The 15,345-nt window shown below is 34.5% G+C and overlaps 1 protein-coding gene across 9 annotated transcripts in view; it reads left to right on the forward strand.

Annotated features, from left to right (window-relative positions):
- The window catches only part of IPO11 (importin 11), an 81,717-nt gene that overhangs the window by 10,597 nt on the left and 55,775 nt on the right, over nucleotides 1-15,345 (forward strand). For all 9 annotated transcript variants that reach the window (XM_030258245.4, XM_072922422.1, XM_072922423.1 and 6 more), the window contains 7 exons: nucleotides 1,344-1,444; nucleotides 6,216-6,288; nucleotides 9,608-9,811; nucleotides 11,447-11,579; nucleotides 12,533-12,591; nucleotides 13,442-13,490; nucleotides 14,691-14,761. In XM_030258245.4, coding sequence (XP_030114105.2) covers nucleotides 1,344-1,444; nucleotides 6,216-6,288; nucleotides 9,608-9,811; nucleotides 11,447-11,579; nucleotides 12,533-12,591; nucleotides 13,442-13,490; nucleotides 14,691-14,761 — 690 coding nt within the window. The remainder of the gene's footprint in view (nucleotides 1-1,343; nucleotides 1,445-6,215; nucleotides 6,289-9,607; nucleotides 9,812-11,446; nucleotides 11,580-12,532; nucleotides 12,592-13,441; nucleotides 13,491-14,690; nucleotides 14,762-15,345) is intronic.

The following is a 15,345-nucleotide window of genomic DNA, read 5'->3' on the forward strand; positions in this document are numbered from 1 at the left end:
AGATTCAGTCTGTCTTCCTAAATGAGCTTTGGGTTAGGAGAGCATATTACTTACGGATAATTTTCATGTTGTGTGGTATTTTTGATGAGTTACCAGGTATTTTTGGTGAGTTACCACCTTTCTGATATTTTTTTAAAATTGCTTGTTTTGAAGTTGATATCACTGTTTTCATGTAAGTCTGTTTACTTTCTAGTGATTGGTTTGTGGTTTTTTTGCTTTTTTTTTTTGAGTTGGCCATTACCTTTAGAAAGATGCTACTATTAATAAAAGCAGATTTTGAGTGAAAGTTAGGTTTTGAATTCACTGTGAAAATGAGGTCCCAGGTTTCTACAGTGCTGAGTTATTTGAAAGGTTTGTTTATGCCTGTGTTTGCAGGCATGGTGCCCAAAAGTAGCAGATACTTTTGACCAGAATCCTTGCATTTTTCAGGTCCATTCATACTGGACTTCTAAAAGCAATGAATACAAGTGGTGCACTTTTTATGCAGTGCACTGTATAGTAAGAACACAGAGTTCACACATGCTTGCTCTCTAAAGGCGAGAGTAATGATGTCCCACGCTTTGAGTAGGATCCGTCTGATGCAGTAGAAAACAGGAGGAGAGCTGCTGTTCATAGTACCCATTCAGTAGCCTACCTTTATTTTAGTTCCCCTTGGATGGTTAATTTTACACCATTACCATACAAAATAACTCCTCTGTGTTTGTCTGTATGTACATACAGATATATAAAAGTGTATGCAGTTAGATAGATACATATGTTGTCTATCTACAGATAAATGGCTTTTTATTGGTAGAAACTGATTTCCAGATTTCCTAAGCATAGTTGAATTTGAGAATTACAGACCTACCAGGTCACTATTTTACAAACAGTATTGGTAAACAGGATGGTTATTGGCAAATCACTAAATAATATAATGAATAAGTAACCTAAAAACTGGATTCTGACTAGAATAAGGAATTATCCTGTATTCTGCAGGGGCACAAACTTTTGAGAGCTATGTCATTAAAGAATGTAAAGAATGTCTGATTATAGTAATTACTACTGTTATATTTCCTTCTCTGCCAGACAAGATTAGCAATACATTTGCCTTATATGTTGTTTTTTTAAATAAATCAAAACTTGGGCTAATGATAAACATTATTTTAATCTCTAAAAATGTATGTTTAGCACAGTGTCTTTATTTCCCTGTCAAATGATGATTAAGGCTTTTTGTTTATGTATACCCATATCACAGTCGTGTGTGTATTTCTACATACACCAGGGCATGCATTGATACAATTTTTGTCTTGCTTGTGAGATCTTGGGCATTTTCTAACTTTTTTTTTTTTTTTTTTTTAAAACAGAATATCTTTACAAATCATAGCCTGGATGTGAATGTAAGATGGTTAGCTGTGCTGTACTTTAAAAATGGAATTGATCGCTACTGGAGACGAGTTGCACCGCAGTAAGTTTTGAGTTCTTCCACTTAACCATCCTAAAGTTGACTGTTAAGATTGCCAGGCTGGAAAAACAGCAGATCCTTAGTTGGTAGAAGTTACTTTAGAATTTATGGTGAAACTGAAGTTCTTCAAACTTCAGGACTTGCTGATAAAACATGTTGTCTTTATATTGATTCTTATTACTCTATTTATGATTTACTTTTGAGAGCTGAGTTGGAAGGCTATTTTCTATTAGGGTAATAGGTTTCGAAGTGATGTAGTACATGTTACAAGATTAACACCTGTATTTACTAATAGTGACAGAAGTGAAAGGTAGTCCCTTGGATAGTGAGAGAGATATTTCATTTTGTTTAAGCTGATCTGTATTGAGTGTGTACATGGGAAACAGGCAGTAGTTATCATACTAAAAAGTTTTGGTATTCTTTTTTGTTGTTCTCATATGTGGGTTCTGATAATGCATAACAAAGAGTTCTCCAGAGAAGATGAGAAATACAAGAACTTTTCATGAGCACCATGTAATTTACTTAAAAATTACAAAAAGTGCCATTTTAATGTATAACCCATAGAACTGCATACTTCCCAGTCTGTTGTATGAAGTGCTTATTTTTCCTTTAAAAAAAGGTGTGATTTCACGAAGAGTTTCAATATCAGAACTCAAAAAGTCTTGCAAGTGTTCAGTCGCAAATGCTAGTAGCAGGTGGGACTGTCACTGTCAGATATGGGCATTAGATGGAATCCTAGGTACAGTTTGTTCTGGATCACAAATCTAAGTGTTATGATGCAAACTAGGATTTTCATTGTCCATTGTTTGAGACAGTTCAATGTATTTTGCCTTGCATTGTAAGCCTTTCCGAAGATTTACCAAAGGAGTGAAAAATTACAAAATTCTGTATCCATAGCATGTTTTAAGTAGTGTAGTACTCCTTCATTATAGCATAGAGCACTAAAATATTTTTATGTGTGAATTAGTATATAATTGCAAAACATCTGCAAGCATTTGGATTCTTTTTTATGTGAAAGGAAAATACCATCTTTTTCATGAAAGATGGCATGTATCTTTGACATTTCTGATTAAAAGGATTCTGCTTACAATACCGGTACTTTGCAAGAACTGCTGGAAGAAGTTAAACATTAGTTTGTAAATATTTTTAGCCACTAGTAGCATTTCTGGTAAAAAAGCATAGTTTATTTATTGTAGAACTAAAGACTAGAATTTTACTGTTTTATGTAAAAATTAAATAAAAATATTTTCTTGTAGATTGAAATTAAATGTAATTTTAAAAATAAATATTTCTTGGCTATTAAAGATTCCGTGAGTTAAATCTGTTTTAAATTTCCAGTGCAACTCTATTTTTCCTCATTTCTAACTTTGCTGCCACTAATTTATTGCAATTAAAGTATAAAATAAATTTTAAAAATTGCTGGCTGCTGTTAAGGATTCAATGGAGTAATGCATACTAAATTTTTAGTCTGTATCCCACTGTTCTTCTTCCTAAATTTGTTAGATGTGACATTTTGTCAGCACTCAGCCAGATGTGACATTTCTCATAGAATATGTTGAGGTAATTTTGAGAAATCCTGATTTAAGCTAAATTATCTGTTGATTATTTTGTGAACCAGTCACACTTGGAATATCATGATTTTTTGAAGGCTTCATTGTAGAGATTGCATTTTTGTTGTCTTTGCAAAATTCTCGTCTTATGGTCTTGTGTCTCAGCAGCTGTCTGCTCTCCATCCATAGGAGTACATCAAGCATGTTTTGATGTACAGATCAGGCTTAAAACTGCATTTTCCAATGAGAGTGATTTAGAAGATGAGCCTATGAACTTCCTCCCTCCTGCTTTTTCAGGCAGCTTTTCATATAGCTGTGGTGAAGAGACAAGAGTTGTCATAGTCTCTTTTCAGGCACAATTTGGCCTCTTCTTTTGAAATTTGTTGGCAGCCTCCTGAAAAGCTGGTCTCACAGAATGATTTTCATGTGTTTTTATTTTCTTCAGAAATGGTTTGTCTTGATTTCAAGAGTTGAACATGTTATTGATTTTACAGACAATTACTTTTGTATCATGTCTCTTGTGGACTTTGTTCTCTTATTTGAGTACCGTGTTAGCAACGTGGTACAATACTTTAACATTTTACTGCTTTAACATGTTTTTACTTGTGTGATGACTTCTCATAAGCTAGAAATCCAAATGTAAAATATCAGGCTTTTTAAAAAAAAAGATTGAAAATAATATTTAAAGTATTTGGATGCATATTTCTCCATACCACAAACAAAGCGAAAGATAAAGTTTTGCCAAACTTTCAAATTTTGAAAGACTACAGCATAGTAGATAGTACTTAGAAGTTCATGTGTAGATGAAGTTATTTTAATTTTTAGGCACATATAATTCAATGCTGAAGGGAAGTAACTGGCTGAGTGAGGCACATTCTTCCTAACTTCTCGCCTGCCTATCACTTTTATAGATGGAATTATGGAATTGGCTTCCTTGCGAGGCATTAAGGGAGGCTGAGGGCAGTGGTGGTGGTCTGTCTCCTTCAGGGGCTGAGGGTGTCCCTCTTCTCCGGCAGATGTCACTCTCGTGTTGTTTAAACGCTGAGTTCCTCCCCCCACGGTCCGGCAAACCCTTAGGACCTGTCACACAGTACTGCTGTGTGACACTTGCATCGACATTGATTTCTTAGAACTTTTTTCATTACTGTTTTCCAGTTTTGCTTATCACGAGCTTGTGTCTTTGAGGCATTCATCCTCATCAATCTGTTTCTTTTCTTTCCTTTGTTTTGTCTGCAATGGCAAACACTTAATTACAGCGTTTTTATTTACAGTAAGTAATGAACTGAATTCTTGCTGCTCTTAGACTGTGCATATGATAAGTTTAATATAATTATAATTATAATTATGAAAAAATGTTTAAAGCCAGGGTTTTGTGAGTCCAGAAACAAAGCAAATGAAGTAATATAGTAAAATGGGATTTTTTTTTTCTTTACAAACCAGATTTTAGGTGCTTTCTGTTGTCTTTGAAAGTGAGATATTATACAATCTACATTTAATTGAGAATAGATTTTTAAATTTTATTAATAAGAGCTTTTAAGTTTTAGAACCAGTTAGAGGATGTCTGCATATGTGGAAATTGTATACTGCATTTTCATAATATAAAAGAAAAACCCTCAAAAATTTATTTTCCTGGAATGTGATATCATGGCTTTGGATTAATAAATTAAATAGTTACATGCAGAAAAGCTTTTATTGTTGCAGAAATCTCTGTATATTCTGACCAAAATATTTTTAGGGATGATTTAATTTTTTGTGGAAGTAATCTTACAGCCTATGTCTTGATTTAAAATATAAAAAACAAAACTGTGGCTCTTGAATGCGGTAATTACCTTGGAAAATAAGACTTAGTGTACAGTTCTTAGTCACCAGTGAAACAATGAATTGCCCCCCTTTGGTACTGTATTTCAAATGATAAGTCTTATCTAGGAAATAGTGAGTACTTGTGTTTTGTGCAGGAGTGAAAGGAACGTGAAAACTAGAATATTTTTGCAGATGTTTGTTCTTATGGAAATTCCTGCCTCTATTTTTTTATTCTTTTGAGATTATTATTCAGTATTTGTCTAGATTAGTGTAAAACCTATGTTTTAGAGAGCTTTAGATATAATTTTAAACCTCAGTATATAAAACTAGTTGGTTAATATCTATGCCTGAGGTCAGATAAGAGGAAGTGGTTGTGTTGATGTGTTTAATTTTAATTTCCAGCTACTAGTCTGCACTGAGATGTGCTCTTTGCATGCTTCTAAGTCATTGCAATGTTAGGGGAAACTTTGATCTGAACAACCTTGTGTGATAACTTACAGGCTTTTTATGAAGAAGAAACAGCTTTCTAGGTGCTATCAATAAATGAAATTTTATTGGGGTTTTTTGTTTAGTTTGTTTTTCTTTTTCCCTGATAGTATAATCTATAAATATCAACAAAACCTTTTTTAAAGCAGTGTGTTGTGTTTCCTGCCTGGAAATTATAGGAAAACTGCATGAGTGATATAAAATCTGAAGTAATACAGGAGTGCTATAATACTGTAACTTGTAGTCTTAAACTGATAGAGGTCACTTAAAATTAAGTATAAAGATACCACAATGCTGCACTTGAAGGAAAATTAACCTTTATGGCTTAGAATTTGCCCTGCTCATTATTTTGCCCTGCATTTTATGGAGAATGTATCAACATACTTTTCACTCAAAGCTATAATTTTCAAAAGATCTGTACTTTTAAGTGGAACTGTACTTTTAAGTGTAAATATATTGCTTTCTTATAGAAAAGGATTTATACTTGAAAAGACTTACAGCTTTTACAAAAAGAGCTGTCATCTGATATGATGATTGCCTTATTCTGGACAATTTTTGGCCATTGTCCTTTAGTGTACATGAGCAAATTCATGTTCAAATCCTCAGTTCTGTCAGTAATAACTATAACAATTGTCTCTGAGTAATCCATTTGTATTTTGTACAGTTTTATGATTTTTCATTATATATCTGTGTATCTCACTCTCTCAACTCTTTTGCCATTTGTCTTTAAAAAGGTCACTTCAGGTCTCAGAACGTGAGATTAAAATGCTTTAAGTATTTTTTTCACCGTTCCCTCTTTTTAGAGATACTTGAAATAGTGGAAAAACAAAGGATGTTCTTTTGTTAGTTTTGATAGTGTTTTTAATAGTTACAAATGAATTTATAGTAGTTTTTTAAATTTGAAAATAAATAATATTTTAATAAATATATCCTGGCAGTGCTCTTTCTGAAGAAGAAAAAACTACATTGCGTGCTGGACTTATCGCCGACTTTAATGAGCCAGTGAATCAGGTTAGTGGTGATTGTTTATTACTCTCACAAGAAATGCTTGTATTGATAGATATCTTGATTTCTTTCTTTACAAAGTATTTAATTATAATAATGAAGCTGCAATTTACATGTTGCTTAGCAGACATATCTTGAAGTGAGATCTTCTACCATAGATCATAACTCATTGAATTATAGAACCACTTTGGTTGGAACCAACGTTTTGTCTCTGTGGTTAATTTCTTTTGGTGTTGCAGTGGCAGTTTGTTGTCCCTTGCTGTTTGTGCAGCCATTTGGTGAAATGGTTCAGGGAATGGATGAGGCTGAAAGATAACCTTTCCCTGAGTGATTTTTGGTTTTTTTTCAGTTGTCTCTGTTCTCTTACCTGACTCCCAGTGGAGCCATGCAAGGAAGTGTGGCAGTGACAGAGCAGGAATGAGCTGTTGAGATTGCTGCTGCATAAACCCACCTAAGCAGTATTGCTGTCACATGCCTAGTTACAGCATTTTAATGAATTGAAATAAGCTTAATAAAGCTTCACTGTGATAGTGTCTTTTCTTACATAAAATGTCTAATTGTAAGCTGTGATTTTCATTAGAATAAGAATTTATTATTGTATTGAGTACAGAACTAATGTTAGGGGCACAGAGTATGCCCATGCTAGATGAATCAATCTTACTTTTGCGAACTTCTTCATCATGTAAGTATAAGATTCTGCAAGCAATTATTTGCTAATAGTTTGAACTAGATCTTAAAAAACTTTGTCAAGGAAATACAGAAATGATAGATAGGCATGAGGTTAAGATTAAAAAAAAAAAGGCATTGTGAATAAACTTCTGTTCTACAGACAGTTCTGTTTTAACTTTTTGGGATTTCTGTACAGGATTAATGTAACTTCTAGGATTAGGGCATTTTATCAAAATTAGGATAATTTAGTCTTTGTAGAAGTCCATTGTGAAATGACAATGTTGACTAGAGTTAAAATTTTTCATTGCAAATGCAATTTTAAAAAAAGCATATAAAGTGTTTTAAAAGTTGTTCTGCAGGTATAGTTTCAATGTAAACAATATGACAAATATAATTTGTTTCTGTATTTTAATTAAATAGAACTATGAAGCATGTCAAGCTGAACCACAGTATGTGTCATTTATGCTTCTACTGGGTAGAATATAATTTATCAAATATTTAATTTTGAAGTTTGTCTTACTTTTGCACATGTAAATAGGTAAATTAACTATGAAATTCTAATATTAACGATATTGTTTGCAAAACAAAACTTTTTATCAATACATTTTTCCATACATTCATTAGTATTTCATCAGTTTGCCTGCTAAGATGATAGCATAGCATTTTTCGTAGTTAAGAATGCCACTGCTGATGAACAGTTTTGGGAGTTCTCTGACTATAGTTGCAGTTGAGATTTGAACTTTTTAAACTGACATTTAAAGAATAGTGGCTTCATGTGTTGATCTGTTTTTTGGGATGTCATTTTTTAAGATGTGGAGATTTTTATTTGTTTTTATCGCACCAGTCTAAATAATTGTCCAAACAATTATGTGTGATATGGAAATATGTTTACAGAGTCCATATCCCTTTTTTTCCCCTTGTTTCCCAATCTGTCTTGTAGGTATCCTGAGGTGTCCTTTCTGAGAAATCTTTTGTTTAATTCCCAGCCTGCTTGATATGTCTGAGTTTTGATATCCTGTGTTCCTGATAACTGCACTTTTCCAGTCACAGACAGTTCATAACACAGTTGCTATCTGCTTATGCTTTTTGCATCACTGAAGTCAGAAGAAATTATGACTCTTTTATAGAAAGAAAAACAACACCAAAAAGTGAGAAATAGGCATAGTATGGAGATGTGAGGATACAACTTGACTTCCAGGAGAGGTGTAGAAGAAAAAGAGAACATACCATCTGCTAAAAGCATAATTTCCATGCCCTCTGAAGATATTTAGCATATGGAGGGAACAGTGGAACAAAGTAGTTCTTCAAATGTATGACAGTAAATTCTTTTTCTTCTTTCTCCCCATTTAAAATGCCAGTGCTCACGACAGAAGTACTTTTGGCCTTCCTGAGAGGTTGCTTCTTGTATCACGTAGGGAGAAGACTTTATTTGCTTCCCCGTTATGTCAACTGACGTAATTTGATAATTTGTAGGACTCCCAGCTCTTCCTTGCGAATGTTGTCATCATCTTCCTGAAGCAATTCTTCTCACTAAGCAGCATGGTAGAAATAAATATTGTGGAAAATTTGGTGGGGTTATTGGATTCCAGATGAAACAGCTGAGGCACCAGTAAAGAAGAGAGGCATTCCTCTATTCTTATTCCTTTAAATTACTTGGATTCCTTCTGGTAGCCTAATAAGGTGACTTCTTCGTCAGGCTGGAAGTGTGGTTGTTCTAGAGTGCTGAAGGAGAGAGTGTCTGCTTCACTAATCCAGTCAAGGACCTTTTCAATTGGAATGGGATAAGAACAGGGAAAATAAGAATGTGAAGTTTTTGGGTATTTGTGGTAGGGCTTTGAGCAACCATACAAAATGTGCTGAGGAATGTTTAGGGGAAGGGAGTTGCACAGCAGCCAAGTGTGGGATAGACAGAGGGCATGAGAAGGGCCAGTCGTGTGTAAACCATGGGTGGTCTGTACCTGTATCTGAACAAACCCTGTGCGTGATGACCGCTGCATGTGTTCTGATTGCATCCTTTACCTGTCTTACTGTGTAATCTCACTCAGTTCATCATACATGTGTGCTCCAGGGACCAGGTTCCTGCTGCTGGCAAGACTTGTGCCAGTGGGATTTGGGCCCAGCAACCAAAGTCAGATGGTATGAGTGGTGCAGGTGCACCTGGCCTGTGGGTTCTGAAGGTCTGGAGCAAGAGAGAGTTTCAGTCTCGTTACGGGGATGGGGCTTAAGCTTATACACATGTCTTCCTGGGCCTCTATCCAAAAGTCAGGTAGGGCAGAATTATTGGTAATATGTATTCAACAGTCTATGTTCATAGAAAGTGATAGAAAAGATCACTAAGTAAAAAGTGGTTCCCAGATATGTTTCTTCAGTTATGTGATTTCTAGAATAAATATAGTTACTGGTCTTCATGTAAAATTTAAGCAAGGTATTTAGTTTAGTATTTTATCTACTACTTGCTACAAACACAAACATTTTCTCCACATTTATGTGCATTCTGCAAACTTAAAAACAGCTTGAGAAACAGCACACAAAAATCTGTTTAGTCAAAAATCATTCTAGTTTTTTTTTAGTTCAGGTTTTATTTGGCTGTGGATCTCATCATTATTCCTTTCCTAAATGCTCTTTGACTTAGTGGTGTCTGTTTTTTTTTTTGCAGATAGCAACTCAGATCTCTGTACTGATTGCTAAAGTTGCCAGAGTGGACTGCCCAAGGCAATGGCCAGAACTTATACCCACTCTTGTAGAATCTGTGAAGGTGCAGGATGCTCTTCAACAACACAGGGCTCTACTTACGTTTTACCATGTTACGAAGACCCTGGCATCCAAACGGCTTGCTGCAGATAGGAAGCTTTTCTCTGATGTAAGTAATGTGATGCAGTAATGTAGAGCATGCAAACTGTATTGTACGTGCTTGCGTCTTCCTGAGTTTAGCTAGCAGGGCATTAGTGGCATGTCTGTGGACTTCAGTGTCTGTCCTTGGAACAGAAATGCTCTTATGTTGTGGGTAGCTGGGTACTATGGAATAACTGGAAGTCAGTTTCTCGGTGAGATGATTGAGATCTTTATTAATTTTGCATACAGCTTGAACATTGTTATTTTAATTTATGTAAAGAAGCAGAACTTCATCTACAGAACAGTGTCTGCATATCAGACTTATGATGTACATGATCTTACTTTTCTAGGAATTTATGGAGTGTTTTTTGGAAGTGTGTTCTGATTTTTTAAATCAGTGTAGTTTTTGAGAAATACTGTGGTTTAGTCTTCCATACTACCATATTTTAGCTTTTATCATCAGCATGAATATGTTTGAGATTTTTCTAGGCCATCCCTTTAGGTTAATTAAAAGGCAAGATGTGAACACAAATGCCAAATCTCATGTCATTCAGTTTACATTGTCTCTGTAAAAACCTACTGATTAGAACACAGATGTAACTTTAGCTGTAGGCCACGCATCTCCAAACCCGCTTGGAGTCAGGCAGCGATGTAGTACAGTTAAATGAATTTACTGAGTTAAACATTTTTTCCAAATGTGTTATTCTGGAATTCTTGAAATTTTAATTTATTTCTTCATTTCAAAGGAAAGACTGAGAATGAAGATTGTTTACGGATGTAGAAATTTCTGTCTGTGAAATCAATAAGATGAAATTTTAACTATCAGGAGTCTGAGGCATTGAAGACTGACTCGTAAATAGGACCTTCACTAATCTTTACTCAGTGAAAGCAACTAACCAAAGTCATGTGCTTTTGACTCCATTCATATCAAGTGTAGCAGACTAAATGCAGATTTCTGTAATTATGCTGCTATCAATTGCTACCATAACTGAGTGAGAAAACCTTCATCTTCTGTTTGTAATTCACATATCTTTATCAGTTAAGCACTGTGTATCAACTGTAATGTGAATTAAGTTTGAGATTTGTTCAGTTCTATGTGATTAGAAACTATTTGTCTTTCTGTGTTTTAAAAATAATGAGGGAAATTATCAGTATTTGCAGCTATCAACAAAGTGTAGGCATTGTATAATAATATTGCACCTGTAACTGCTAAGTGTGTTCCAGAGTAAGCTGATTCAGACATTAATTTAACTGTAAGATGGACAGTTTGTCATTGTGGGAGAAGAGGTGATTATAAAAGCTGATAAATTTTTGAAGCATCATACCGTATTATGCAACAGCAGATGTATTTACTGAAAATCAGGTAAGATAGGAGGCCTAAATAGTTTTCTTTAAGGTGAGAGTCATAGACCCAAGTAGTCAGGGAAAGCAGTGAGTCTATCATAACATCTTCAAATTAAGGCAAGGTATTTTTCTGGAAAATGTCTTAAGGTTAGTACAACTCATTACAGCAAAGAAGCAAATTAAACATTGTGGTCCATGATACATACAAGAAGCTGGATTAAATATTTTAATAGTCTAAACCAGCCTTTAAAATTTGGGAATTTATTATGGTATAGCAAAATTCAGGAAACAAAATCTATTCTTCATCTTCCCTTTGCAGCTTACATCTAGTATTTATAGCTTTGCATGTTCCTTGTGGAATCACCATACAGATACATTCCTACAACAGATTTGTACAGGGGATGAAGCTGCAGCTGCAAATTCACTAGAAAGGACCTTGTTGTCATTGAAAGGTAATAATATAGAATGATGTTAAGTGTAAGGAATCAAATAACTTTCTTCACAGGGAATGTGTAGAAGTTCTTTGGTAAATAGTTCCCATTCTCTAAAAAAGCCATTCCCATTGGGAATAACTGTATTTTCGTTTTGTTTTACCTGTATTGTTAGTAAGGCAGAAGGATGATTGCTCATGCAAAATGGGGAGAGAGTGGTCTTGTTTCTCAATATGTGAGAAACTGTGCAGTCCACTGAGCATATTGTAAGAAGTCAATGTTTAGGAAGTTGGAAGGTGGGTGGCATAACAGGATTACATATGTTGTAATTTAGGTTTGCATGTCTTCAGCACTTAATTGAGGAAGCTGAGCTACAAGTTTCATTCCATTAAGTTCATCCTGTGTCCAGTGAAATGCTAGCCCTAGCAGTTAGTTTGTCTTAGGTTGATGCTCAAAGGCATGTGAGGGGAGTAAATGCCTATCCTGACTACTTCACTGCTTTTAACAACTGAGATTTTTGTATGCAATTCTTGCAATGTAAATAATACATATCCTGAATTGTTTCAGAAGATGCGGCATGCAGTTTTTTCTGGGTTACAAGCAGTAATAAACCTGAGAGAATTTACAAGTGGCTTATGGGCCTTACCTTACTGTACTTGGCCCTTTTCCTACTACTGCAGGATCTTTCAGGAGTTGAATACTTAGAGTTTTGGCAGAATTCTTCCTGATTGAATAATTATTAGAAGTTCTCTTCATTATTTCACAAAAGTTATGTTTTAAAGTCATTTCAACGAGGTGAATGTTAGGTATGGATGAAGCATCCAGGACCTAAAATTATGTGTATTTTTTAAAGTCTTGAGTTCAAAGAAAGGCATGGCAAGTGGAATTGTAACTGTGTTCTGAAATTTGTTGAAACAAGAGTGAATATCTGTTAGCTAAGAAATAGCTGCAAAAAAAGTAATTTTTTTTCCTAGTGCTTCGGAAACTAACGGTCCATGGCTTTGTAGAACCTCATTGGAATGCAGAGGTGATGGTAAGTGTGTTTCTAGTTCTAGATTAGAAAACTTTTGTGATAATTTCAGGTGTTATTAGAGCTACATTTGAAAATCACTGAAAGGCATATGTTTGTATTATGCAAAGGAAGATGAAGCAACATTCTCTCAAGGTTGTCCTCCCATCAGTCAAGAGCTCTCAAATCCTAAACAGATTCTAAACAGTATGACACTAATGGCATCATGTTTAAAAAAAGAAAAGACACCCTTTCCAGTTTACACACTGCATGATGGTCACATTTGTTACTTATTGAAAGATGTCTTAAATGTGCTCTCCTCACCCCAGTTAAAGACAATTTGTCAAGCAATGAATGATACCATGCTAATGTGTTCTATCACATTTGTTTGAAATAAAAGACGGTGTTCTATCACATTTGTTTGAAATAAAAGACGGTGTTCTGCAGCCCATGGAGAGGGTACAGTCAGACAAAGAAACTCAAGCACCTTCTTTAACCTCCAGTGCTGCCTGTTTGGCTGGAGGAATTGAGTACCTACAGCCTACACTAGGAAGTTGAGAACAGAGTAGAACTTGAAAAGCATAATTTAAAGGAAATGTCTGTAGTTACCTGTCCTTCCTTTTACTAGAGTTACTATGCTGTTTATGTAGCACTAATAAGGTCAGTTTGGATTACCGATGCAGTCTGCTTGCTAGCTAGTTGCTAATTTCTTGAGGTAATTGTTTGTTCAAAATAATCAAAGAGTTCACTTAAAAGTTTTGAGGTCATGTCTGAGCTGGTAGCACATCTTAACTGACTTCAGTCTGACATAACTTAGTTTTCATAATACAGTGCAGACTAAGTTTCATCTTTTAAAGATATGTTTGTTTTTCAGGGTTTTCTACATGCTGTATTTGAACGGCTGAAACAATTTCTGGAGTGTAGTAAGTATCTGAGTATTTTTCTTTGTATTAATTGTTAAACATTGGAAGCTGGATGAAAATATACAGGCTAGTGCATCATCAATAATCATTTAGGTTCAAGGTATTTTTGTATAAATTAACACTGTTTCTTTAAATGCTGCTGAAACTATCAAAGGGGAATTCAGTAGAAGTGTCTTTTTGTATCAACAGCTAAAATCACATCAAAATTGTATTTGCCGTCATATTTCAACAACACTTTTTACGAGAATAGATGTCTAAACTGAATAGGAAGATTTTTTTTTTTGAAGTAAGTTATATGTAATCTTGATATTTTGATGAAGTTCCTGGGTTCAGGAGTCTGTACTTTGGTGGCTTTGGGGCTTTGGGCCTCATTTTTAGAAGTGATGGAAACTGCTTCCATTTGCTGCTTTCACTATATTACAGTCAGGCTCCTTCTGGCTCTTCTTTCATTTTCGACAAGAAAGGTGCAGAGTTTGAATAGGAGGAATTGAATTCATCCCATACTGAAGTTGTAGTCCCCTAGACTATGAGGACTTTAGGGTTTCTGTGTCCTAAGACAAGAACTGAGCTGAACCTTCCCATTTCTACTTTTCTAATCAGTAGATTGTTTAGCAAAAGCAGGTTCCAACTACCTTATAGGGTTAGTGTTTGCATTTATTATATTGTGTTTCTACCTGTATGCTTTCAATATGGTACTTTCTATTTTTTCTATTTTTTTTTTAATAAAAGTTTTGCCTGGTTTTTTTTCCTAATTCAGAATTTTTTCTAATGTCTATAATAAATTATTCTTTAAGGTGGAGTTTCTAGAAAAGCACATAATAGTATGCACCTTTAATAAAAGGACATCTTTATATTTTCAATGCCTAATTATTTTTTGACTGTACTAGCATTTGCTTGCATTATTTTAAATGCCTTTTTATCATTGAGTTTTCTGTAATGATGTCACAATTTTTATAGCCTGATCAAGTGCAGTGAATTTCACTACAGTTGAGAGAAACAGTTTAAGATTTTCTATTCCCAGTCATTACCTTGAATTTGATTTGGAATTTATTTTGCCTTAGAACTTTTTTCAGGGTTAATTTAATCTCTTAAGTACAGTGAAAATAAGTTCTTCTCCATTGTTAATTATTCAAAACTTAGCTATCCAGAAAGAATATGAAAGTCTAAAAAATTATAGTTGTGAAATGTCTGATTTACCAGGTAGAAGTATAAGAGCAGAAAGCATATGCAGAGATCATCTAGAAAAGACCATAATTCTGTTCACTAAAGTGGTAAGTAAAATCTCCTTTCAGTTACTGCATAGTTTATACTTCTGGAGGAGCAGTCCCCATCCAGACTCATATGTGCCTTAAAATGAATCTGTTGTAGACCTTTCAAAGAAGTGGAAGGTACTGTAACTTATAACTTTTTTGTTATGAGATGTCTTTTTGAAGAAAAGGGGTCTGTTTACTCATGCTGATGTAAGTTGCAGCAGTGAAGAGTACATTTTCTTAGCTCAAAAAATATTTAAGTGCATTCCATAAGTAAATTATTGAACTAGAATTTGTGTAAAGAAGAGTTCAGGAAGCATTGGTTAAACAATGGTAATGGTATTAAGGAATAGAGAAGAGTGAGGCTTTTCATCTTACCTTAATAGTTAGATCACTGTTTCTTTGGCTTTGTTCTGTGGAATTACTGGCCACACTAATTAATGAAAAGAAAATGAACAATATACTCTTGACCTCTGAGGCTTGTATTGACTAATACATTTGGACTTGTCAGCTAATTCTATGCAAGTTTTAAGTGCATATTGTTATTGAAGAGAATTTTAACATAGACACTTTGACTGTTTTTTTTGTTTTGTCCTTTTTTTTTT

The sequence above is a fragment of the Taeniopygia guttata genome, chromosome Z (assembly GCF_048771995.1).
Source record: "Taeniopygia guttata chromosome Z, bTaeGut7.mat, whole genome shotgun sequence".
In the NCBI taxonomy this organism is placed as follows: Eukaryota; Metazoa; Chordata; class Aves; order Passeriformes; family Estrildidae; genus Taeniopygia; species Taeniopygia guttata.